The sequence below is a fragment of the Python bivittatus genome, unplaced genomic scaffold (assembly GCF_059951505.1).
Source record: "Python bivittatus isolate LINGU-HERP-01145 unplaced genomic scaffold, Pbiv_v1 ctg000480_np1212, whole genome shotgun sequence".
NCBI lineage: Eukaryota > Metazoa > Chordata > Lepidosauria > Squamata > Pythonidae > Python > Python bivittatus.
The window spans coordinates 83716737-83744469 of NW_028277075.1; the positions used below are offsets into that span (position 1 = coordinate 83716737).

A 27733-nucleotide genomic window follows, 5' to 3' on the forward strand; every position below is an offset into this window, starting at 1 on the left:
AAAAGCCCCAGTCCCACCTAAATGGAAGTCTGTAAAATCTTGTCCTGCTTTGTTCAGTGGCATCATCACAACATGGTCATCTCCCTTGTGGCTCTTGGTTGCAGTACAAACAAGCAAACAAAAACAGAGTAGCTCTCAGCAGCAAAGAAACTACCATTCCCTGCTGTAAAGTACCAGGAAAATTTTAAAGCAGCTTACAAAATAGCCTTATTGAGCCTATGCAAGCAAAGACGTGACAGAAGGAATGGCAGCAGAAGCACAGCAGCTTAAAGAAAATACTATTACGGATCAAGTAAAATCCATCACATCAAAACAATATGTATGCTGCCATATAAGAGTAGATAAATCTGCTTAGGAGACAGGACTGACCCATCAGAAATAAAACATTGGGCTGTTGTCTTGGATTCAATTTGGAAGAAGAGCGATGGAATGAATATGTAGAAACGTTGCTGCAGCACTTCTCTGTAGTTCAACAGCCATGTCAGTTTCCAGGATCATAGAATGTAAGGATTGGAAGGGTAATCCTGGAGATTATTTAGTCCATTATCTGATGCAGGAATCCATCAAGCAGCAGCTATGCAATCCAGGGGCAGATGTAACTGCTTTCATGAGTTGCAGGCAGGTGCTGCATAGACCTGTATCACACAATTGCTACCCCATATCATGTAAAGCAGACCTTAAGAACAGCAGCAGAGATTTAGAGTTGATTTGTACTGTCTTGTGCCAATGACACAAGTACTTGACCAGCAGCTACAGCTGACGGAGGTAGTAAAGTATTCCATGTGCATTCTTTTCCTGCAGAGATGTATGGTGAGCTGAAAAAAGAGACTATGCAATATTTGTTAGGCTCCTAAAGCCCAGAAAAACATTTGCATGGTCCAGATGGACTCAAATTATAAACTGCAACTTGTGTAATGTCCAAGCTGGCAAGAATGTACCATTCCGAAGTTAATACAGAAAGCATGGTCTTCATAAGACAGCCTGAGCCTATGCACAAGGAGAAAACTGAACCAGAGTGTGATAGAATCTTCTTGTCAGTTATGAATACAAAGAAATGGCCAACAGTGTGCTAAATTTGTACCTCAACCCCCTGAATCAGTGAATGTGGCTACTTTGTTAATGTCCAGCTGGGGATGTAAATGGCTACCAAAAATTCTAAGAAAATGCATGCTATAATTTAACAATCCTGCAAGACATGGAAGTGGCAATGTTATCCATTTCAATGTAGAACAGATGTGCTAAGCTGGTAGTATACAAAGGGAAGAATAGAGTGATCTTTGCTACAGGCTTAGAATGATCAGATGGCATGACTTGCTCTCAACCATAAGCCATCGTATTCCCAAAGGAAAGACTGTCTCATCAGCACACCAAATGGATAATTGAGGAATGAGCTAAGTGCTGTTCTTCTTCCAAACTTCATTCAAATGTATGCTTACATTTTCTGTATAAATTCGGCTATGAACCATTTAATACAAGCTGCTACTTGATATGAAGTTGTTACAGACAAATCAATGAGACAAACTCTTTAACATAATGCAGTATGTGCCTGATTGGGAGGAACTAATGGGAGTCAGTTGCAAAAAAAAATCACATTATACAGAATGATCCTCAAGAATGCCAAAAGTTTCTAGATGGCATTTTTCTCCCCAAGGCAGCAGAACAGAAGAAAAATGTGGCAGTGTGATGCAAAGTAAGTTACTGTGATGGAATAAAGAGGGAATAAGGTGGATGCACTTAGACTATATGTGAATGTGCAGAAATTTAGGACTAAATGTATATGGCGGATGAGTAGCACTAGATATTGTAATGAGTCTATGACATTTTCCTTTGGACCTCACTTTCACAATGTTTTGCACTACTTTAAAAAGTATAATTTTTTAGCAATAATAAAGTTTATCTCCTTTTCATTATGGCTTCTAATTAAAAAGTATAAATAATGATTTGCATTTTCTTCAAGACTATCAAAGCAGTTATTTAATAAAAAGTATTCAAAGATTTCTTATCAGTTTTTGATATAAAATGTCAATTTTCCAAACAAGATAGCTTTGAAACACATTAAACTCTCCTGCAATAGCATCATCTTTAGGACCAAAATTAATGGAGCCATTAAAATGTTTTGAATTTTAAATGAACAGGTTTAAAGAAAAGTGTCTTCAATTTCCCCAAATGCTTCTTTTTTTAAAAGAATCAAACATTTTCTTAACAGATTACAATTGGATGAATTTGGAGAACAAATTTAAAGCCATAACAAAGTTTTTTTTTGTCAATGCCAGTCACAAATTAGTTAAAGCTAGTATAGTAGTTAGGAATACAAAGGAAAGAGAGGGGGAAGATGTCTCACTAAAAAGTAATTTACTTTTTCTTTTTTTTCACTATGTTTTCTTTAATGTAGCAGTCTTTTTTGTTTGATCTTGTTTTCCTATCTTTATATACTTTATTTGTATTTCAACATTTGGTTTTTTTTCTACTTTCTTTGTATTTCAACAATAAAACATGGATTGTAAAAACAAATTAGCTATGTTGGGTGCATTTTAGTAAAATAAGGTTGGGGGGAAGCATTCAATAGCAAGAGAACATCCAAGTTTGAGGTATTAAGATTAAGTTGCATCTTTAGAACACTCAATTCACTCTTGTGCAACAATGCAGTATTTTAAGGCCCCACTCCATAAAAAAATCAGTTGTGCAGCTTATGCAACTGATTACAGCTATTATCATGGTAATACTGTCTCTTTGTTTAGGTTTGTGCCTCAAATTCCAAGGAATATGATCTTGTCCTGGATCAGGATCAGCAGTCTTGGGAGGAAGTCCTTTAGTAGGCTGATGGCAGTTTAGGCAAATGTTTAAAAGCATTCCAGATAATATTCTTATAATGATGAAGTTAAGTATCTGACATGCAAGTAAATTTTGCATAAATAAAAAAATAATCCTAATCCAAGAATCACGCCAATTTATCTATGACCATCAACCCAAGCATGTGATAATGGTAGTTCTTAGCCAATAGATTATAGGTACCTTAAAAAAAAAATAAACAGGTTTCACTATAACAGGACATGCTGAAAATGCAATTTCATAGGGTAATGATTTTACTAAAAAAATTACTAGTGTTGATTACTTTAGTTTCTCAACCTAAATATTACTCTGTATTATTTATTAACTTGGATTGAGTGTACATGTTTGGGTAGGTTTCTGTTTGCACACATATATGGGCATAGCTCTAAGAAGTTGGAGTTACTCAGATTTCTTGTGTTCTTCAGTAGCGGAAAGTATTTTTCTCCTCTGATGTAGCATGTGAAAATACAGCTGAGGGAAGACTGAAAAACAGAATAGAATTGTGTCATTAAAAGTCAGGAGTTTTATCTGTGCACATTTCAATTACTTTCATATATTCAAAGTCTCCCCCAAAAAGATACTGGTGTCTCAAAACATGTATTTTTGGTCTCTTTCAATATGCTAGGAAAAAAAACTACTCAGAAAATACTAGTTGCCTAAACATTTTTTCGTGAAGTCCTTGGGGTTCTGTGAGCTTGGTTGTTTTCCTGACGTTTTGTTACCTGGCTAGGTAACATCTTCCATGCTAGAATAGAGTGGGGTTTGCTCTCTGTTTATATACAGTAGCTTGCCCTGTCAGTGTTGGTGGAGATGTGGTTTTCTCCTTGATAGTTCCTTGATTTGGCTGTTGTTTACTGCTTGATTGTCTGGTATTATTTCTGGTGTTAATCCCTGCTTATCTGGGTGTTGCTTTCTGGAGAGGAGATGTTCTGGTCTTTTTGTTTCCTTTTTAATGTCTTTTAATGTTTACCTCTATGGGTATTCAGACAAGTCAGCCATCAACAGGCATATAGAGATAAACAACAGTTACACACTATTCAAAAGAGACAATAAAAAGGAAACAAAAAGACCAGAACACCTCCTTGCCAGCAATCAACACCCAGATAAACAGGGATTAACACCAGGATTAACACCAGAGGAACAATCAAGCAGTAAACAATACCATAATCAAAGAACTACCAACTCAGACAGACAATCAAGCATACATACTAACAACATACTAACCAAGGAACTACCAAGGAGAAAACAACATCTCCACCAACACTGGCAGGGCAAGCTACTGTATATAAACAGAGGGCAAACCCCACCCCCTTCTAGCACTGAACATGTTACCTAGATGGGTAACAAAACATCTGCAAGAAAACAACCAAGCTCAGAGAACCCCAAAGACTCCACAATGCAACCCTGAGCTACATATATTCTCTTCTATTGGTAAGCATTTTTTTCCTTTGGACAGCTTTAATTTCAATATTCAATTTACCATAATTTTTCTCTATGGCACACGGTATGCTTAAGGTACGGGCAATGCCTACCCAGTCCTATTATACCCCCCAAAAGTTCTTTATTTAGTTAATAAAACAAAACAAAGCCAAAATAAAATTATAGCTACTAACTTATATATTCAGAAATTAACCACTCTTTCCTCTATCTCCTTTTCTTTCTATTATTCACTTTTCTTTGGGCACTGTAAATCTGATCTTCTTTCAAACAAATCAATATCTCACACAGGGGCAGCTATCCCATTCTTAATGTAACAGCTACAGAAAGTTTCTGTTCAAATAGTTACTGTTCTTCCTATGAAAAAACATTGCTTTGGTAAGATTTATGTTCCAACTATAGCACAATACAATAAAAATGGTGGTTGACTGATATTTTTTCTCCTCCTCCTCCCCTTCCTCCCTTCGTCAGTCTTGACTCCTGGCGACTGCCTGTACAAGTCCCTGCAGTTTTCTTGGCAACGTTTTCAGAAGCGGCTTGCCCTTCCCTCCTTCCCAGGGCTGAGAGAGAGTGACTGGCCCAAGGTCACCCAGCTGGCTTTAAGGTGGGACTAGAATTCTCAGTCTCCCACTTTCTAGCCTGGTGCCTTAACCACTACACCAAACTGGCTTTCTTCTTCTAGACACTAGAAGATACAGAAGATACTAGATACTACACATATCTTCTAGTAATAGCAAAATGAAATTTGCAGCTTTCATTGTTCAATCGGTGTGCCAATTATTACTTTCTAGTTCCAGGCAAATTAGGCACACTACTTGACAATGGGCTCAGCCACAAAGCTTCCTGGCCCTGGCCCTGAGATGGACTGCTTACTGTTTACTAAGAGCACATCCTCACAACACTGTTCCCACCTTAGTGCCAGCTGCTTCTGAAGCAGGCTGAAGCTGGATCGAGGTGATCCAGCAGAAAAGTGACATTCCAGGAGGAACAAGACCTCCTATCATGGTGTCTGCAGCAACTGAAGGTTTTGTAAAATGATAGTGCTTGTGTCAGGACATCACAAGCTCTACAAACTTGTGTATGAAGTCATAATGCAAGTACAAAAGAAGTGTGGCTTGTACTGCAATGCATATTTTGTCATTTGCTCCCATGAACATTTGTGCCCCTCCCATGAACATTCTGTCACATGGAAGAGAGCGCTTTGGAGGGTCAGTGACCTGCTGGGCTTCAATTTATCCACTGCAGTGCTGCCCCTTCCAATCCAGTGTAGGGCTCTAAGTTTCCTTGGCTATTTCCTGGGGCTGCCAGAAAGGCTGGACACCTCTCTTGTGCACCTTGCCTTTCTCTTTGTTTGGCAGGGGCAGACTGGTCTACCTACTTCGTGGAAAACCAAGAGCAGGTTTCTCACGAGGTGTTTTTCTCCTTGATAAGCTCTGCACAGCCCACTGCTGCATTCCACTATGTCAATCTCAGGCTCCATGTAGCCTGTCCACACCTCCCACAATGTCAACCTCTTGCTTTCCTCTGCCACCCTCACTGGAGCAAGTGCATGGATGAGAGGTGGGGGAGGAAGAAACAGCTCTAACTAAAACTACAGGGAGAACAGTCTTGCAAAGCTGCTGTTTCTGGAGAACAACAGAAGACCATAAACATCCTGAAGTTTATCCCCTAATCAGTTCAATAGTTATAATCAGTACAACATCGTAAGTTTATATTAGCTTTTATTTAACTTGGTATTTACTCCATCATACCAGGATGGCCATGAGTGAGGGAGAGATTCTTGATACCAGCCAGAAATGGGTAAGTACTGCCTTCAGTAGCGGCAGCAGCTAGCTCCCACTGGCCTCACCCTTGAGGTATGGGGTAAAAATAATACTGTGGGGGGTATCAGTTTTGAAAATGACATGCTTTCCTGCCTTCTCAATGATGGCAGGGAAAAATATTAATGTGACTGTGAAGAAGAGCCCAATGTGAAACCTGCATACACCAGCTAATGTGGGAAGCTGCTAGAATGATATGCAGGAAAGAGGGGTTTAGTGAAAAGTTTTGTATACAGGTAGTCCTTGACTTACGACCATTTGTTTAGCGACCCCTCAAAGTTACAACAGCACTGAAAAAGGTGACTTACAACCGGTCATCACACGTACAACCATTGCAGTGTCCCCACAGTCACGTGATCATAATTAGGGCACTTGGCAAGAAGCATGTATTTACGACAGTTGCAGCATCCCAGGGTCACATGATCACCATTTGCGACCTTCCCAGCTTGCTTCCAACAAGCAAAATCAATGGGGAATCATGTGATTCACTTAATGACTGTGCGATTTGCTTAACAACTACCACAAAAATGTTGTAAAATCGGGTGCAGTCACGTGATACCTCACTTAACAACTGCATCCCTTAACGATGAATTTTCTGGTCCCTGTGGTGGTCATAAGTCGATTATTTAGCAAATGTGTAGATTTTCCATGCAGGACTGACAGTTCTGAGTTTTAGCAGATGATCTTCATCATAACAATTGCAGCATAAGCACCTTTATAGATATAAGATCTGTACATTTAGGTTCACTGTTGTAATCTTAAATGTACAGAGCCAGGGTGGTATAATGGTTAAGGTGCAGAATTAGGTCTCGGGATACTGAGGTTCTAGTTGACCCTCAGCCAGGGAAGCTTACTGGATGACTGGATCAATCAGCCTGTCTACCACACAGGATTCTCTTATGGGAAAAGCTAGGAGGAAGGAGCACAGAATACATTGCTTTCAGCTCCTGGAAGAAAGGTCTGAAAATAATCCTGCCAGGTTTTTTGCAAGCTTATTCTGGAATACCAAACACACAAATCTTTAACACCAAAAGATCACACCGTTTTCAAACCATTTTAGATACAAACAAGGCAATAAAAAATTATTTGAGTTTGCACTTACTTGGAATATAAGATATCATAACCAGGATCAGAAATGTGTAATAGTCAAATGAGAAATTATATTTGTTAGGTAAACTAATAGAAAATAAACCAGATCTCCTGACAAAGGGCAGAGCAGCATATATCGTGAGCAATTCTCCAGTAACTCCCATTGGATATAGTATGATGAACAAAGTATACCTACAAAACCAAAACAAATATTTACATAGGGATAAAAATCAAAGAAGCAATTCTAGGCATATTTATCAGGTCGAAATCCCAATGACCTAAAGATGTGCACATTTAATATCCAAATTAATATAACATTGCTTATAATGGATTAGTTATACTGTGTTTGGGGATAAAATATTCAAAGTCAAATTTAATAAACTGCAAATTTCTCATTTCTAGGAACTCAGGCTGTAATCCAATAAACATTTACTCGGGTAAAGTCCCATTAAAAACAATGGGACCATCTAGACACCACAAACAGAACTGCTTTGTAATATAAGTATAGATTGTTGCTTCAGTAGGATTCTGCAAAGGATTTCCTGGACGTTTCCTTAATCAAAAATAGCAAGACGGTTGAAGGAGGGGACAAACAAAAAGGGGAAAGAGAAGCATGGAGACAAATGAAAGAGCCATTTGACAGAGAGGAAAAAAAAAGGAAAGGAAAAGGAGACAGTATATAGAAAAGAGAGACACTGAGAAATGCAATGCAAAATAAGTATGGAATACTCTTAAACAGCTTATAAACTATACTAACAGTCTATATCATTATACGCTATACTAATTGTTACTGTTATATAAAAATGTAATTGTTCATCATCAATTAGTTCTCTGAATATATGAGAGACAGAATATAATGACCCCCCAATACAGGTGTGTAATCTAAATTAAGAAGCAACCGATTCCAATAACCAGTTGCAACTTCTCTTCTCCCCCCAAACATTTATGTACATGCCTCATTAAGCAAAACTGATCCAATCCTATCGTCTTTCTCCCGCCCAGCACAAAAGATCAGCAGCAATCCTAACCTCCTATAACTAACTGTGAAAAGACTGAAAGGGGACCAAAAAGTCTTTTGCAACCCAATCAAAACGCAACTGTTCTAAGTCATACAGCACCTAGGTGTTTCTAATGATTTTCAAACCCAGAGCAATTCAAATTCAAATCTAGAGAGAGCCAGTGTGGTGCAGTGGTTACCTCACCAGGCTAGAAAGCAGAAGAGAGTGAATACTAGTCCTGCCTTAGGCATGAAAACCAGGTGGGTGACTTTGGGCCAGTCACTCTCTCTCAGCACAACCCACTTCACAGGGTTGCTGTTGTGGAGAAAATAGGAAGAGGAAGGAAGGAAGAGGACAGAATAGGTATATCCACTGCCTTGAGTTATTTATAAAAATAAGAAAAGGGGGATTAAAAAAAATCTTTAAAAAAAAAATCTAATCTAAATTTAAATTCCAAGGCAGCCAATGCATCCCCATCCCAACTTGCTAGGGGTAATGCAAAACGCTTTACATACAAACCATTTCAACTTCAAAACTCCCCATTTCAAATACTAAATAGGCTGTTTCAATCCTTTTGGAAATGTTTCAGATTTGAAACAGACCCACTCTGAATACCAGTCGTCCTTGGGTTATCATGGGAAATGGGACTGGAATTGCTGTCGCTAAGCAACATGGTTGTAAAGTGTGATGTCACAGACCACATCACTTAGTGATGACACTTCCAGCAGTCCCAGTTGCCGTTAAGTGAAGACCTCATGTGACTGTGACTTCTGACTTCCTGCTGGCTTCCTCATTGACTTTGCTTGTGGGAAGCTGGCAGAGAATGTCAGAAATCACAGTCACATGACTGCAGCTCACTGTGAAGTTATACATGATTGTGGAGATGCTGCAATGGCCGGAACTCCGAGGACCGGTCATAAGTCCCCTCATTCAGCACTGTTGCAAGTTTGAATGATTGCTGAATGAGTGGTTGTTATCTGAGGACCACCTGTAGAAGACACTCTGCCTCTGACCTTAAAACACTTGCAAAGCATTTAAAATATTCAAACATCTGAAACAGCATTTTCATGCTCAAAATAGGTGCTTCTAATTCCAAATGCTTTTCATGCCCCTATTAAGCCCTTTCCTTACACGAAAGGCCTGTTTCTCTCTTACTCTCCTTCTTCACTGAGATACTGTTTCTTAAACTGGTAAATATCAATTATTTAATCACCTTACCTGGCCCACTTGATAAGATAAGGAAGGTGGTTTAGTAAACTAAAGGTGTAGAAAGAGTAACGGATGATCTCTGTGACTGTCCAGGCAACCACAAAAAGGAGGATGCTATCTTCACTTTGCACCTATAAAAGATAAATGCAGTGTTGAAAGCTGAAAATAAATTATATATACAGGTAGTCCCCAAGTTAAGAATGCCCAGTTTAAGGACAACTCATAGTTAAGAACAGAGTCTATTGTAGCAAAATTTGAGTTAAATAAACAATGATTCAAGTTAAATACACAATGGTTCGAATTAATTACACAATACTCCTTATACAGTATTATACAATAATACTGTTCTGGCTTACATACAAATTTGACTTAAGGACAGACCTTGGGAACGGAACTCGTTCTTAGACTGGGGACTACCTGTACAGGTAAAATATCAAGCCATGCTTATATTCTTCCATCCCAAGCAGGTGCCATACCATATGAATCAGGCAACATGAGGCTTAAGGATAACTGTCATTCCAATGACCTTTGCACATACCATCACACCAATTCATTATTCTTTATTTTTTAAAAGCCACCTCAGTTCTTCCTCCAGAACAGACTACTGCATTTCATTCTAAGGGAAGAAGTTAGAAAAGCAATCTTCTTATATCTAAATAATTAAGCTCAAGACAGGTCATTCAATTACTTTTTTCAGTGCATACATATAACCAGAATAGCCCAAGTCACATGACACTTTTTAAAAGTATCTATGACTAGATTCTCAGCTATGACTACTTTGGGAAAAAGTTCTCTTTAGCAGCCATTATTTAACTTATTTATTTATGCTATTTATAGACCACTCAATTCCAAAAATGTTCTGAGTGGCTTATAATAACACAAGAGTAAAATGGAAAATATTAAAAGAAAACTCCTCCAAATTCAGTAGCAATCAGTTTTCTTGCCACTGACACATCGAGGAAAAGAGTTCTAATACAGGCAGTCCTCGTTTAGCGACCACAATTGGGACTGACAACTCAGTTGTTAAGCAAAGCAGTTGCTAAGTGAAACTGCGACTATGCTTATGACCTTACTTCAGCTTTCCTTTGCTTTACAGACCCGCAAAGGTCGTAAATGTGAGGACTGGTCATAAAGTCACTTTTTCATCACTGTCGTAATCTATTGGTTGCTAAACGAGGCAGTCGCTGAATGAGGATTACTTGCAGTAACCAACTGTTCAAATATGCACAGCAGAATAATCCCCTTGTCAGATCAGGATCTGGGAACTGTCATACCCTAAACCAGAAAACAGGCAGCACCAGGTTTTGAGTAAACACATGAAGAATATGAGGAAATAAGAACAGGTTTCTATATTTCTCAGATTCTGGCCATTGTAAACTGTACAGAATTAGTCTACAATCACTGTATAGTCTTTATCACAGTTACTGATACTTCTGTGTGTCTCTAATGATGAGCACCAACATGCTTACAGATTACATGCCTTGGTGCTTGCTAGGCCTACTGCCTCATTCTACTTCTTAATTTTTTAAAACATTGATTTAAAGAAAAGTAATATAAGAGCTACATGCTGTAAAGCAAAGCACCAGCCCTCACAATTAAATTTAATTTAAAAAACGTTCATCAATTTGACAGTGAACATATAGGTATTCTTGAAAAGTAAGAATTGTGACTTCTGTAACCTTATATTTCATCTGGAAATGTGCCACCCTGCTCAGAAAAAAGGCAAATGTAAACTGGGGATTGATAAAGAGGGCTAGAGAGGGTGGCAAGAAGTACACACATCAGTTTGCCTAATGGAGAATGATATTTATCCACTGTGAGAACCATTTCTGAATGGACAACCCCTTCTATGGTAGTCTTTTCTCTGATCATCTATGACATGCTCCCAAAAGATAAAATGACCCCAGTGATTCCCAAAAGGTGGAGATTTCTGGTCTATTGGTACTCATGTGACAGCAATGTCATAAGAATCAGAGAATAAAGGCTCCTTCCTGTGCTACCACAATAATGAGAAGTCCTGCCCACCTGGATGGAGACTATATTGTGTTTATTTCTCACACTGGAGTTTTCCCTGCTAGCATGAAGCTTCCTCACATGACCACAACACCAAGCTGTTATGGCTTCCATACCATTAGGGCAGCAAAAATATTGGCCTTTTACTTCTGTAAAATGTAAAATAGTTGTTTTGTTTACAACTTGATAGCCCTAATTGCAAAACCAATGCAAATACAGAGAGTTTTGCTAGATAGTACATACTGCAATGTTTCTTATATTTATATCCCCCCATTTTTATGAATAGAGAAGCAGTAAGTACAAACCATGCATCGCTGGAAGGTAAATTAATTTAAAGCACAGGGCTCTTTCCTCTACCACATTTGGGGTATGGAACTTTTTTCCATATATATCCTACAATGTCTATATAGAGAGCATGACAGAAGGGAGGCAGCATTTAATGGTTTCACTTTTATTGTCACTATAATTGTTTATTACACTACTGCTTAAAAGCATAAAGTTGTTTCTTTAAAGGGGTACCACCAACTTAAAATGTTTTATAATTTCATATATGTCCTGTTTCTGTAGAAGTGGAAATTTTAATTAACAATTTAATATTTTCTCTTTCTCTTCTGTCTCTAGAATAGCATGAGTGGAGTTGCCAGGCATATGCCAATTTTACACCCATCTTACATTTGAAGTGGTGGTTTTAAACTGATTTTGCCTCCCCCATCTATCAACACTGAAGCAGACTCTTTAGTGATTAACTATCTGATGGTATATCTTCTTCTGCACCTTCATTTTTTAAGCAACATCTTAGTATGATGTATTTTAATTTTAGAAAATTAAAAATGTTGCACATGTGAGTCTTTGTTTTTAAAATGTGAACTTCTCATCTGTGTTATTATTCTAAAGTGAAATAATTAAAAGACAGCAAATGCAGCACAAGGAAGGAGTCTATGTAATGTATTGTAAAGAAAGTATTCAAATTCTGGGTGACTTCAGTTCAACGCAGTTCCTAGCTCTACCAGTCAAAAGATACTGTGCTGCTATTCTCTCTTTGCTTCCTTAATGGATTTTCTATAGTAAGAAAACAGAGAAACAGTAGGTGAATAAAAGGAAGGTTCAAGTGGAAAACATTCTTAAGAATCCCTGTAAAACTTTCTATTAGAGGCAATTCTATAATAAAAACTTCATCTGGAATCTATTTCTGTCTTGTCTTAAAGAAAAGGATGAAGATTAGGAAAATGTTACATCTTTGGACCAGAAATCAGTAAAATTTTCTGTCTTTTGGGAATTACTGCACACTCACATGCAATGGCTCAGGTATAAAAAACAAAAGAACTGGTTGTTTACCTGTAACAGTAATTCTTCAAATTATCATCTGTGAATTCACATATATTGTACTGTGTCTGGGTAATAACCTATCCAGAATGTTCCACGGTCTAAGAAATTAGGAAAGGAATCGGATCCTGTCCCACAATATATGTTAAGTAAAGGCAGAACTGCCGTCATTTCTCTCAGTTCTGAAGTCTGCCACTGCATACTGAAACTCCCCTGCAAGAAGGGAGGTAGGGCTGTATGAACTTACAGGTCACCACTTGAAGAACTGCTGTTCTTTACTGTAGTGTCTATGATTCACTCATACGGGTGATCAGCAAGCTAACACACCAGAAAGAAGGGGACAGCTAGGAGAGTAGCTGAAAAAGAAGGGAGGCTTGCCAATCGCATCTTGTTGAGATTGAAGATTCAACTGATAATGCCAAATTAATTAGGAAGGAAGAAACTAGGAAACTGACAGATCTTGGACAAAAGGGGTCCCTCAAAAAGGCTACTAAGGTGGCCAAAGCCTATGTGCAGTGATGCTTAAAAGTCTGTGAACCTGTTTGATTTTTCAATATTTCTGCATAAATATGACCTAAAATGTGATCTGTTTTCTGCACAAGTCCTAAAATTGAATAAAGAGAACCCAGTTAAACAAATGAGTAAAAACATTATACTTGTTCATTGATTTATTGAGGAAAACGATCCAAAGCTACATATTTGTGTGTGGCAAAAGTATGTGAACCTCTAGGATTATCCGTTCATTTGAAGGGGAAATTAGAGTCAAATGTTTCAATCAATGGGATGGCAATCAGGTGTGAGTGTGGGAGATCCTGCCTTATTTAAAGAACAGAATTCTGGGTATTCACTATCAAAGTCTGATCTTTACAACACAGGTATGTGGAAATGTGTCATGGCTCAAATAAAGAAGATTTCTGAGGACTTCTGAAAAACAGCTGTGGATGCTCACCAGGATGGAAAAGGCTACAACACTATTTCCAAAGAGTTTGGAGTCCGCCAGTCCAATGTCAGGCAGATCATGTACAAATGGAGGCAATTCAAACCATTGTTCCCCTCCCCAGGAGTGGTTGACCAACCAAGATCACAGCAAGAGCAAGGTGTGTAATACTCTGGGAGGTCTCAAAGAACCCCAGAATAACATTTAAGGAATTAAAGGCCTCTCTTGCATTGGAGAATGTCAGTGTTCATGAGACCATCATCAGGAGAACACTGAACGCCAATAGCGTGCATGGCAGGATTGCAAGGAGAAAGCCATTACTCTCCAAAAAGAACATTGCTGCCCATCTACAGTTTGGAAAAGACCACGTGGATAAGTCAGAAGGCTATTGGAAGAACGTTTTGTGGATGGATAAGACTAAAATAGAACTTTTTGGCTTGAATGAAAAGTGTTATGTTTGGTGAAAGGCATTCCAGCATAAGAACCTCATCCCATCTGTGAAACATGGTAGTGGCAGTATCATGGTTTGGGCCTGTTTTGCTGCCTCTGAACCAGGACGGCTTGCCATCACTGATGGAACTACGAATTCTGAATTGTACCAGCAAATTTTACAGGAAAACATCAGGGTATCTGTCCATGAACTGAAGCTCAAGACAAAGTGGGTCATGCAGCAAGACAACGACCCAAAACACACAAGATGTATGACCAAAGAAATGTTAAGGCAGAAGAATGTTAATATTTTGGGAAGGCCAGTCAAAGTCCTGACCCTATAGAAACAATGGTGGAAGGACCTAAGGGGGCAGTTCACATGAGGAAGCCCACCAACATCCCTGAGCTGAAGCTGTTTTGTAAGGAGGAATGGGCTAAAATTCCTCCAAGCCAATGTGCAGGACTGATCAACAGTTATCGGAAATGTTGCGTTATTGCTGCCCAAGGGGGGCACCCCAGTTACTGAAACCAAAGGTTCACATACTTTTGCCACACAAAAATATGTAGCTTTGAATCATTTTTGTCAATAAGTAAATGAATAAGTATAATGCTTTTGACTCATTTGTTTAATTGGGTTCTCTTTATCTAGTTTTAGAATTTGTGTGGAGAACAGATAATGTTTTAGGTCATATTTATGCAGAAATATTGAAAATTCAAAAGGGTTTACAAACTTTTAAGCACCACTGTAAAAGTCCTTGAACACCCATAGTCACTTAGCTAGATCAAAGAAAAGATTAATAGTTGCCATCATTCTTTTTAAAACACTGAAATGAAACTGAAGTACCTTGCTTTGTGCTAACATAAGAAATGAACAAGTGTGGATTCTTAAAAAAAGGATATGATGCTGCTGATACAAAATGCAACAGATTTCCTAATGTCAAGGGCATGAAGAAACCGCTCAAGGAGAGCTGTAGAGTATTAAAAATCTGTGGGAAGAATCAGTTCTTGATGTAGATGAAACTCTGACACTGTTTTATGCAAAAAGGAAACAACTGGTCATCTTGTCCATATGAAAAAAAAGTCAAATAAGAGTTGTTTGAACAGAAGGAACAAGGTTCATTGGTACTGTATGTCATTCCAACATGGAGGGAAGGTAAAGTACAATCAGGCTTGCATGTTTCTGTTATTTTATATCAATAAAGTATCATTCTTGTCTTCCTGTGGAATCCGTTTCCTGATCTGATCTACCTCGTAGGGTTGACATCAATCTTGCAGGTCTGATTGTGCTTTACTTCAGGAGCCTGCCTGAGTATCTTCCAAATATAATCTTGTTTCCCAGGGATTTAGGGACCGTTTCAGCCCTATTTACTTACATAATGGTTCTTGTCTATTTCTTTCAAGGTGGTCTCACTGACTCTCTTACAGAAAAATACTTATTCTAGAAGCTTGGTCAAATAGCTCTCCCTCTGAAATAGATTCAATACGGTGGATATTTGGGTAGCTGAATTTACAGCTGGCTTGTCTCACCAAATCATTAGGATAGTACAGAATAAGAGGGATGGAGGGATGAATTGAGGGAGGAGCAGTATCGCTTGGTACCAATACAATAGAGCTGATGAGGAGTTTGTTCTAAGGTAAAAATCCGACAATGCAGACAAGACTCCAATACATGGACTTTATCAAGGCAGAGAAGGCAAATGGAATGCTTCTGAGATGGATGGGACCTTATCACCACAGTTCTGCTGCTTCTTTTCTCTATGAAAGAATAGCCCAAATGATGTCACCCAAGTAGCCAACTGGTAACTTCTGAATAAAGAGCAATGCTTTAAGAACAATTTCAGTGCTGGGGAAGAACAATCAGTGATGCTACCACTGTGATGGTCAAAAGAATACTCTGCCCTAAAGTAATCAATAGTTACTCATGTTGCACATGGCATTGCTGTTAACAATACAAAAAGAAACTGACAGAAAATTCAGTTTAAGGAGACACCCGCATTTTCAGAAATGATATGTAAATTAATAAATTACAGGTTCTAATTTTTTGCAGTATTAAATACTTCAATTGTAGCATCATTGCATCAACTTTGCATTGTATAGGGAGGAGAGATTTAACTTCCCTGCCATAATCTTAATTGATGTTCCTCACATTGCTAGTAATTACTGGAAAAAAAACGTTTATTTGCACTTAAACTTCCCCTCTGTTCTATTAAATTTTTAAAAACTTCATACAACATTGCAGGTAGTACATTTCATATATGTATTAGGCTCTTATTATAGGATAATTTGTTAAAGTAGTATATCTCGTTACCTACTGCCATCTACTGGGCACATGAAGAACAGTTTTACATTCCATTCTTCTGCTGACGAGTAATGAACTAAAGAGTGGATACTTAAGACAGCCTAATGACTGGAAAACCATTTTCAGCATCATTCAAAACTAATAGAGTATCAGAGTTATTAGAAATAATTAATGCTATTACACTGACAACTCATAGCTTAAAACGAAACACAGCCATCTCTCCATCCACAACCGATAGCTAGCTTTGTCTCTCCCCTATGCCAGATACACAAATATGCTTTCTTTCAAAAATAGTCATAAGTAGGGAATTCATTCTTCGCTGTGGCCAGAATAATGAAAAATGATAAATCTATCCAAACTGAAACATTTTTATTTATTTTATTATTTATTTTACTTATTTCTATCCTGTCTCAATCAAAAAGACACTTGGCATCTTACACAAGCCAATTAAAACATCCACAATACAAACTTCACAGTAAGAACAATAAAACAGTACCCACCAAACAAAAGAATGAAAACAACAAAAGTAGTAGTTAAAAACAGCGTGATAAAATCAAGGGAAGGGTCTCCAAAACAACTTTGTCTTTAGTAGCTTCCTAACCAGAAAGGGGTTAACCTGCTCTCTACTGGGAGGCTGTTCCACAGTGTTGGTCCTATCACAGAAAAGCAGAGCCTTCCCACTCCATCCCCCCAAACCTCCCCAAAATGTGTGATGAATAACAATTTCTCCCTTTTTAATTTGATCAGTCAGGCCAGTACTGGCTGGAGTAGATATCTGGGCACCAAGCCATAAAGGGCTTTATAGGTTAAAACTAGTACCTTAAATTGTACCAGGAAAACTACAGTATTGGCAAAACTGGTCTTATCTGCATTGGGAGCCAGGAAGTATGCAGGCTGCTGCATTTTGGACCAACTGCAGTTTCTGAGTAGTCTTTAAGGCCCAAGTAGAATGCATTATAGTAGTCCAACCCAATTGGGTGGCGATGATGGCATAAGCTATATCCAGGCCCTCCTGCTCCAGGTAGGGTCACAAATGGCACACTAGCTGGAGCCATGAGTCCAGAAGGACCCCAAGTCATGAACTTGCTCCCTGATAGATTGTGCTTGCTCATCAAGGAACAACTCTGATCGGTTATATAAGAGAATGACCAATGCTGCCTCCATACCAAACCTGGACCAGTACCATGAATGAAAAGGTCCAGATGATCTACTTCATCAAGGATGCTGCAAACTTGTTCTGCTACCATCAGCTCAATAACCTCCCCAACAAAATCTCATCAATAGTCTATATTAATTAGAGACAATAATCTTATCATTGAAAATTATCAACATGTGTAGCCACGATTGGAAGTTTTAATCAATGACATCTGAAAGGGAGACTCACTTCATCTGCCTTTTGATGAAGCAATACCAAGTAACTTTTTTTTTTTGCTAAACATATTAGTTGTAAAGGTCTAGATTACAGCTAGACTAAATCTGTAAAATCTCTGTTCTCAGTTTTTAAAAATCATAAAGTCTGTTGGGTTCATTCTGCCCTATGAATCATAAATTGCCCATCAAACTAATACCTAGAAAGCTAATGACATATTAGTGTTCAGAATAAGAGCATTACAGTATTGGAAACTAAGCTTCCCCCACTCCCCGCAACTAAAGAACATGAGAAAATGTAAAGATCTGAAAGTTAAGCAATACCTGACACTTCAAGAAAACAAAATATAATCAAACCTGATTAACTACTACTATGTAATACCACTGAACCCTGGCACATTGCCTTCAATCTGGCATGACATAAATTTTTGGCTGTATTTCACATGCCTGCTTGCCAATACTGATTTAAAGGGAAATCACACAAGGCACACCCATCTCTGAACCATTTTTATCCTCCCTAATGAAATGTAAGAAAGCAGGGTTTCAATTAAACCTTGGTACTTTTCTTGAATTTCAAGTTTAAAAAAGGAAAAAAAGACAGAACAAGTTAACAATGTTATCATCTCAGTAATAAGAGCAAGCACATTCTTCAAACATCACTGGACTCATGCAATTAATATTAGGAGCTAAATATCAGAAAACATTAAGAACAATCTGCTATCATATATTTGATACTGAAACAAATAATCCCTTCATTAGACTGACAAAAAATAAATGAAGATAGCTCGCCTTGTTTGAGAGAAAATTATATTCAAGAGAAATCTGAACAAAATTATTAAGTGTCTCTCACTAAAGGACTTGAAAAACACATGGAAGATTTAAGTAAGAGCTGAAACACACTCCTCATGCATCGAGATGTATCTTACAAAATCCTCAACAGTTGAACTTGTTCAAAGAACTCGGTTGTGTAGACAGCCTTTCAAAAAAAAAATGCAGAATATTTTTATAACAATGCAAGTAACTATTTTTTCAAGAAAAATAGTATTTATTTGCCTTTCAACTAGCCTGGACTGCTTAGGTAGTCAATCAATTAGATTCAGTTCTACATATATAACAGCTACAATTTTAATTTTGGATGTTGGTGTTCTACAATCCAGTTCTTATTATGCTACAGTTAAGATATTAAAATTATTTCTAATCACATGTTTAAGTTATATTAGTACTAGAATAGTGTATTCCAACATATCTATATTAAATCTGCTTGAGGTTTTGAAAAACAGATCCCCTCTCAATTCTTCTAACAGATTTGCAATTCCTTTGAGCCAAAAAGGGCAACAAAAATGCTACTGAGAAAGAAATTGTAAACTTGGTAACATAAAAAGAAATTGTAAACTTAGTTACTTAAAAGATATTTTTGCTTTTATACAGCTTTTTTATTGTGAGCTGCCCAGAGTCACTTAGATGAGATGGACCCCATACAAATAAAATGATGATGATGATGATGATAATAATAATAATAATAATAATAATAATAATTATTATTATTATTATTATTATTATTATTATTATTATTATTATGGGGACACAGTAACAGCCCAGTGAAACCTAAGTGTAAAATTTAACTGTTCATGGGAATGTTGATTGTTTTGTCCTTTCCAAACAATGAGTTGGATAATAAGACCCCCAGTTCTCTGCAAGCCTATTGAATCTCACTTGAGATATACTAAATAGCAACTGGAAAATGGCTACCAAAAAGTAATGGAAACAAGGAATTTATTCCAAGTTGTATGTCCAAGGTGTTGAAAAAAATGTTAAATAGCAACAGGACTGAAGAGTTGATTTCTTTACTGCACATCATATTCTACATACACATCTGATACCGGCAAAATAGTTTATATAGTGATGTCCACAGAGAACACAAATAGCAGGCTCAAGGTAAAGGAATAGAAAACTCATAAAACAGTTCAATTTCAACTCACCTCTTTTACACTGTGGGTTATAGCCCATGTCAGAAAAACTCTTGACATGATTTGGAAAGCAGTCAGGACAACAGAAGATGGAACAATCCCTGTAAAGACAATTTAGGTTTGATACATATCCTCAGCTATGAAGCTAAATCACCCCCCTCCTTACAGTAACCTGATTTGGAAAGGGACAGTGTTGTGAAAATAATTTTAATATTTTTAATATTAAAAGATTATTAAATGTTCTTTTATTGGTTTCAACATTTTCCTCATGGCTGAATTTTGGAGCAGAGAATGGAGACCCAAGGTTGCTATGGCTTGACCTCATAATGTGCCAAACTATGATCTTCATGTAATAAAACTGATAAATGCTTGACTAGTTTCCCTTCTGAATATCAGATGCCAGAGATAAAACAACAGAGGATATTATGTCCTGCATAACATACTTATATGAGATTCCTAGATGCTGGTGCCAAGCACAGAAGAAAACAATCATCCAGTAAGACAATTACAAGAACGGCATTAACAAATGACATTTTTTGCTAAACAGCTAACTCTTGTTTAGGAAATAGCACTTATCTCAGATAGTAAAGGGACAATGTCAAATCTGAATAAATGACTAGTGAATATTCAACTGCCTTTGACTAATGAAAGAAATATGGTTTTGTCCCAGTAATTTTATTTTCATGACACCAATACAATGACTGTTTAAGGGACTATAATTAAAGTTCAAAGGCTTCCACTGAAATGTCTGAATAGCATTAACTAATTAATAACTCTAGAAAAGGCAATATATGAAAGATTTTTCATGTGTAAAACTTGTGTTTGTCTATAAATCAATACAGTTTAAGACTAGTAAAGGGGTAATATCAGTTCTCACCTATAAACATTTGTGTATACAAAGACACTACTTCTGATTTTGATTGTACTTCTCTCCATCAACATAATCAAATTTTGCTTTAGATTTTGTCATTAGTTATTATTTATAGAGAGACAGACAGACAGACAGACAGTACATTTTTGTATAATAATAGTAATAATAATAAAGCAAGAATTGAGAAGACAGCAATAGACAGCAAATGCTGCTTCTGCAAAGAAGCTGAAGCCTAGTTAGCTGCTGCAAGAAGATTGCACAGACTGACTACAAGCAATGGCATAACCAAGTAGCAACAATGGTGCATTGGAATATCTGCAAGAAATACCATTTGCCTGCAAACAAGAACTGGTGGGACCACAAACCAGGCAAAATAAAAGAAACTGAAGAAGGTAACATGCTCTGGGATTTTATAATTCAAACAAACAAGCACCAGACACACAACACCCCAGACTTAACCATTCTTGATAAGAAAGACAAAAAAGTCTGGATAGCGGACATTGCAATGCCTGGAGACAGCAGAATAGAAGAGGAAATACTGGAGAAAATCACAAAATACAAAGACCCACAAATAGAACAACTGTGGCAAAAGAAAGCAAAGATAGCACCAACAGTAATAGGTGCCTTTGGTACAATCCTAACACACCTGGAGCACCATTTGAACACCATCAGCATTGACAAAATCACCATCAGTCAATTGCAAAAGGCAGCTTTACTTGGAACAGCTTACATCCTCCGACAATACCTTTAACACCATCAAACAACAACATCTGCTTATCCCAGGTCCTTGGGAAGGACTCAATAGGTGGATAAAAATGCCAAATCCGGTCTAAACATCTGCCTGACTGTACAACCAACAATATAATAATATATTTAAATTTATTGGCTGCCCAACTCCATAATCATAATGGAACTATAATCATGCTTTCCAAAATCTACGCAGTTGGGTTTGGCTCCTACTCTGAGAACTGAACAGCACAGATCTGAGAGGGTGGACAAAATGCATGGGAGTACCAAGAGGAGAGCAGACTACTATCCAATGAGTCTCAGCTGTGGACTGGGTAGAGATTCAGCAAAAAAATTTATTGCACTACTTCCCTTTGGACAATGCTGAGGACAACTTACTTAAAACTCAGCACTTGTCTGTGAATATCCTGACCTTGACTCTTCCTTCTCTTCTGGATTCACCATCTTACTGATTTCAATCCCTGTTTGACCCAGGAGAATGATCTATCCTCAGAGGTCCTGCAAAAGAACTTTTTGCTCCACCAGCTGCAATAAAGCCTAAGCTTGCTTATTTCTGGCCTGTGGCAAATTAAATAGCATACTCATTTAAAGAAAAAAAAGAGGGGGGATCATTTTGGCTTTCCTGTGATGACGCTAAACAGAAGATTGGACCAAATTTTCAACTTGGAAGTAAATTGTTTCAAAATGCTGCGTTTTATTTTGGCAAACTTTAATCTTTATACCAAACAGCTACTTCATAAGCAGTATGAAGTAGAATTAGCCCAACAGTTTCTTATTAAGTTAACACCATAACAATGGCTATATCTCTACGTGAGCAATAAATATAACATTTGGAAACAACTTCTTCTGTTACTCTGAACATGTAATACTTCTGAGAAAACAGTTGTACATTTGCATGTTCAACGCTGCTTTTTAAAACGGAAAAGAAAAACCAAATGCTGAGAAATTGGATGTATACCAATGCTGTATATAGCTGCTATTCCTTTAAATAACCGAGCAGAGCATACTAGCAGAATTCTTTCCTTGCCTTCCCATATGGAGATATTAAATATTTAATTAAAAAACTTACCTACTGCGCAGTGCAGGATCTAAAAAAAAAAGTCAGCAATAATTAAGACTTCTGACATTTGTAACACTTTTTTCTTTACTACAAAAACATCTTGTATCATGACTAAGAACACTGTTTTTAAATAGCATTGCCACCAGCCATTTTTGTCATAATGTGCCTCTCTCATCTGTTCAGTAATAATTTTGTGCAACTTTCATTTGTTCTAAATTTCTAACCTATAATTCTAATTTCTCACCTATAATTCTGCTGTGTGGGAAAGCCACCTTTCAGAAAACTAGCTGTTATTAGAGGAAAACTGACTTTTATCTCTTTTAAAGAATTGTTATTCTTTAAAATATTCATTCTTTCTTGGGAGTGTTCATGAGAAAATGGGATCATAGAATCTTCCATGAAATAAAGCAATCCCTCCTCTGTGTGCATTATTGGAAAGAGAAGTGAGTGACAAACTGGAAAATTTGGCAGCTATGTGAATTACTATTAAGATATCAGAACCACCTTTTAAAATAATTTAATTTTCTCAGGTCATATGAACTCTCTATAAAGATTTCTTCTCTTCTTTATGCTGTAATGGAAAAGCATGAAGGGTCTCTAATTTAACACTTTTACCAATTATGTAAAATGCCTAAACTTTAATTTTAAAGGAAAACACATTCACTTGAAAATAGTAATTTCATCATTTATCAATCTTTCTTTGTTGCAAGTGATATGCTTGCTATTATGCATATGTTATTCTATCAAATAAAAATGTACACTTTTTCATTGGATAGAATAAACTTTGACTTGCACTTGGTCCATGCTTAATTACCACGCTTAATTACCAAGGGATAGTAATTAATTCAGCCTCACAGTACAAGAACAAGATGAAATGCCTAGGGGTGAAGTAACATTGAGAAAGACACTTTCCCTGTGATATACGTACCTCAAGCAAAGCTCCAGTCTGGAAGAATTTCAAAGGCCTTTCTATTGAATGATAGAGATTATGGTAGCTACCCTTTGCAAGGTATGCTCTGACTAAACCAACTGCTATAACAAGCCACCTAGAAGAAAAAGAGATAGGAACACACTGTGATGTTAATGGTTTTGACTGAGAGAGGTCTATATTGTTAATACAGGCCAAACTAAATGGTATTAACCTTTCTTTCTTTAAATGCCAGTATTCTCCATAACACATGCAACAGATACTATAAAATTATTATTTTAAGAGCAAATGTGTATGGAGAAAAACTTGCATTTCCTCCTTACATAAAAACTTCTTAATCAGCTATTTAGCATTATATTCCACTGAGGTAGAAATATACTTTACCTGTCTGGTTGCTGAGAAAAATTGTAGATTACAGTCTAACAGTTACAACTGCACTGCTAAAAACGAGCTTCTTTTAAACATTTTAAATGGAAGTAAGCAGCACCTGTATTAATTAACCTGTAATCTCTTGACAGTTAAGTATAGACAATTCTCACCCAGTTTGTTTGAATATTAGTTGTATACAGTTGTGAAGCTGATAAAACTGATAATATAGAAGTAGAAATAAAAAATTGTCAGAGCACTCTAATAGCTAGATGCTTTCACTTCACCATCTTGGTCCAACCTCTTGTTCAACCAGTTCTGAATGGGATTGCACTCTCTCTGAAAGTTCTAGATCATCATTTGCAGGCCTGGCAGGAATTATCAGAATTGTGGAAGTTGCATGAGAGCTGTGATAATGAACATATTTGTGGACTTAGGCCAGGAGGTCACTAAGGTGCTTGCAGATGTTTTCCTTTAGTACCTTCTGGCCTACAATTATAATCTGTCCATGAAGCTTCATGTTCTACCTTCTTTTACATTTTACTTAAATAAACTGAATGGAAAACTGGCATGCTGCAAAGTAAAGCACTGGCTTGTAGATTTATCATTTAACGTGCAATTTCTGCATTGGCATTTTTACAAAATATAAAAAAATGGGAGCAACCAGTCCTAAACTTGGTTTGGAAATATGTCCAAAATAAGGCAAAGATAATCAGATAATGGATGAAAGGAAAGACTCTGAGGAGAATCATTGCTCATGATCAGGTATTCTCACTGTCACTCTTTCTCCAAAAACTCCCACTTAGTTTTTATCCTATGTATTACATGCCCGGATTAGAGAGCAACAGCATTAATTGAGAAACAGTATCTGCTGTTTCTCACTACATGCAAATACATCCAAATTAATTATGCCTTAGTTCACAATAAATATAAGTTCTGAAATGACAATGATCACTGAGTATCCTCTGGCTGTTCTCTCTCTTTTTATGTAGTAATAGTAGAAGAAAGTGATAAGATCCAAAAAGTGGTTGCAAATGCCACTGGTTATGCTGAAAGACAGTCTGCTGGCATCCAGAACAGACACAAGAGTTCAAAAACCAACCCATATATACTTCCCATATTCCAAATATGTTTTTACTACATGCACGCTCAATCCTGGGACCCTAGTGTTGCATGCACTGTTGTAACACAGAAATGTGTCCATCCCAAATATATCAGCTTTCAATTATTGTTTTATTATGATTACAGTCCAATAACCATTTGTACTGTGCAATTCCATAGGCAAACAGAAAGAACAAATGCATTTTCATAGACAAACATGGCACATGCATATCTTACATTATTAAAGTGAAGTTTTAAGAAAGGTGGTGGATGAAATATTCCCAATCAATTTAAGGAGCTAAAGAAAAAGTTATTCTCTAGATAATCCAAAACATCATCAGCATTTCTTTGGAAAATGCCAAATGGTCAATGTTCATCAGCACAGTGCTATCTGGGAGACTTCAAATGATTAAAAAAAAAATCAACTGCACTATTTACAATCATGTCCAGCTTTGTTACTATAAAAACCTCCTGATCTTTTTTCCACCGACCAAAGGTGTGTTTTATCTGAGGATGGTTCTATCCCTAACAGCTGAATTCTATATTTCTAATATGAGAATTGTTGAAGGCTCACCATAGGTACAAGCTGAAATGATCACAGCACCTTATAGAGCCTAATCTGAATGCTTCAGCCTCCATGATTTCCTCCGAGCACTAAATGCACACTCCAGACCTTGAACATTCAATATTACCTCATAAAGACATTATGATACCTGACAAACCTCTTTGGAGAAGCAAATGCTTGCATATTGTTGGGCGCCCTTTGACTTCTCCCAAGAAAAGTTGTTTTTTTTTTAATCCATTCAATCGTGTCTCAGAGACTGCCTGGACAAGTCCCTGCAGTTTTCTTGGCAAGGTTTTTCAGAAGTGTTCTGCCATTGCCTCCTCCTAGGGCTGAGAGAAACTGACTGGCCCAAGGTCACCCAGCTGACTTTGTGCCTATAGGCAGAATTAGAACTCAGGGTCCTCCGAGTGTTAGCCTAACCACTACACCAAACTGGCTCTCTCCCAAGAAAAGTATTTCCTGCTAAATCACCAAACAGGGGTCCTCGGTGCTCAGCCCTGATCATCGGAAAGGATCCAAAAGGCAAGAAGCGCTTGCTTATAGGGATCTCCATCCTTTGCCCGGGTAAAGGAAAAGGCACGTTCAAAGGAGCGACCTTTTCGCGAGAGGAAAGGCTCAGCCATTACACGGAGGGGAGGGAAGCGAGAGAAGCCCCGGGAGGCAGAGGGGTCCTGGTTTCCCTCAGAAGCGGCCGAACCCAGCCCAACACACGCCCTCCGTCCGTGCACCGAAGCCGAGCCTTTCCTCGCGCCCACCCTCCCGCCAAGAGGGCGCCGGCGCTGCTCACCCAGCTGTCATGACCACGTTGTAGATGACCAGATAGGCCGTCGCTAAGGCGCCAGGGCCTTTCCGCCGCCGGCCGCCGGCCTGCTGGGGCTGCGGGCTCCTGCTCCCGGAGCTGCTCTCTGGCCGGCGGCCGCTCCCGCTGCAGCTCCCGGAGGTCGCCATGGCTCCGCTTCACCTGCTTCCTTGTGCAGGGAGGGCGCGAGCTGTGCGCGCGAGGCGGGGCTTGAGCAAGACGGCCGCCCAGGCTGGCCTCGCCTTCCTCGGCGTCACGCGCGAGGCTCGCCCGCCCCCCACCCTGCCCACCCCCCGCCCCCCACCCTGGGACTGCTGGCCATGGCCAAAGGCTGCGTGGGTCCATCGGGAGCTTGCACGAAGAGTGCAGCGTAGCCAGCCGCAGCAGCGCCGTAAACCCGCGGTGTGCATTTTGGCTGGCTCAGCAAACACTTCTTCACCCCAGCCTGACTCGGATTCGTCCCTTCTAACGACCTTTCTGGAGTCCGTCATTGGGCAGTATGGGTGGACCGGGTTCACCAATCAAGCCTCACCAGATCGGACTGTGTTTTAGGACAGCCTTCCCGAGAAGGCGTAGGCAAGATTTCAGTTCGGAGCTCTTAATTTCTCCAGACAGCATGTGGGATAAGGATGATGGGACTTGAAGCCCAATAGTACACCGAAAGGGTAGTTTGGTGCTACTGTAATCTTCAGATCCTGAATATAAAGACTTCCATGGCTTCTCGGAGGTGTTAGATTGATTCACTGAAAAGCCAGCCATTTTACACAGCACTACTATAAACTACACTACATTCAAGATGTAGTGAACATACAACCAAGATGCATTGCAGTGTATCTGGCCAAACCCACGCTCCTGTGATTATCCCCCTTGTATGTGGTGTTCTTTAAAATATCTGACTTTTATATTTTCTCCATGTGTTGGGGTAACTGCCACCCTTTTGCAGTACTGTATAATGCATGAATGAGCTTCTAAAAGCACACTCGGGGCGAGGTTCATGCATGCTGATAAACAGAAGGCAAACGTGCCTCATTATGGCTCAGCACAATTATAAACAAACCAATGATTAACAATTGAGCCAAGCTATGATTTGTTGAATAAGCCCCAGTTGGCAGGGATCATGGGATACATCCAAGTGAGCCACAAATGAGCCTTGTATGGATTCTCATTGCACTAAGCTTTAATGTCAGGTTGGGTTTCCTGTTACTGTATAGGGAACCCACAAAGCTGTTGCCTTTCAGAATGGCCAGATCTATAATGGGGAGAGGGAGAGTTTACGAGGGCATGGGGTCCTAACTTCAAAAAGGCGGAGAGAGGAGGGTTGATTATACAAAAGACACACACCTTGTTTTCCTCCTGGTAGAAAAAATTGAGTTCAAATCTTGGGGAATCTGGGGACACAGGTCCGTAGTTTTCTTAATAACAGTTATGAAAGGGGGTTGCTATGGTGTCTTCCAGGATTTTTATTTTTACTTCCTAGTCTAATATCCTTAATGGAGTAAATGGGATTGGGAGTCCATCTCTTACATGTACTGTATCATCCTAGGAAACTTTGAGTAAGCATAAAATAAGAGCTCCTGC

At 38.3% G+C, this 27733-nt stretch overlaps 1 protein-coding gene across 1 annotated transcript; it reads right to left on the bottom strand.

The window, feature by feature from the left end:
- Positions 1–874: 874 nt before the first annotated feature.
- HACD2 (3-hydroxyacyl-CoA dehydratase 2) lies at positions 875–26367 on the bottom strand. The gene is made up of 7 exons (XM_007419937.3): positions 26144–26367; positions 23325–23442; positions 22406–22424; positions 19731–19819; positions 9392–9513; positions 7189–7367; positions 875–3311 (listed from the first exon to the last, which is right to left on the bottom strand). The coding sequence occupies exons 1-7, from the start codon at positions 26302–26304 to the stop codon at positions 3229–3231; spliced, it is 771 nt and encodes a 256-aa protein (XP_007419999.2). The 5' UTR covers positions 26305–26367; the 3' UTR covers positions 875–3228.
- Between the last annotated feature and the right edge of the window lie 1366 nt (positions 26368–27733).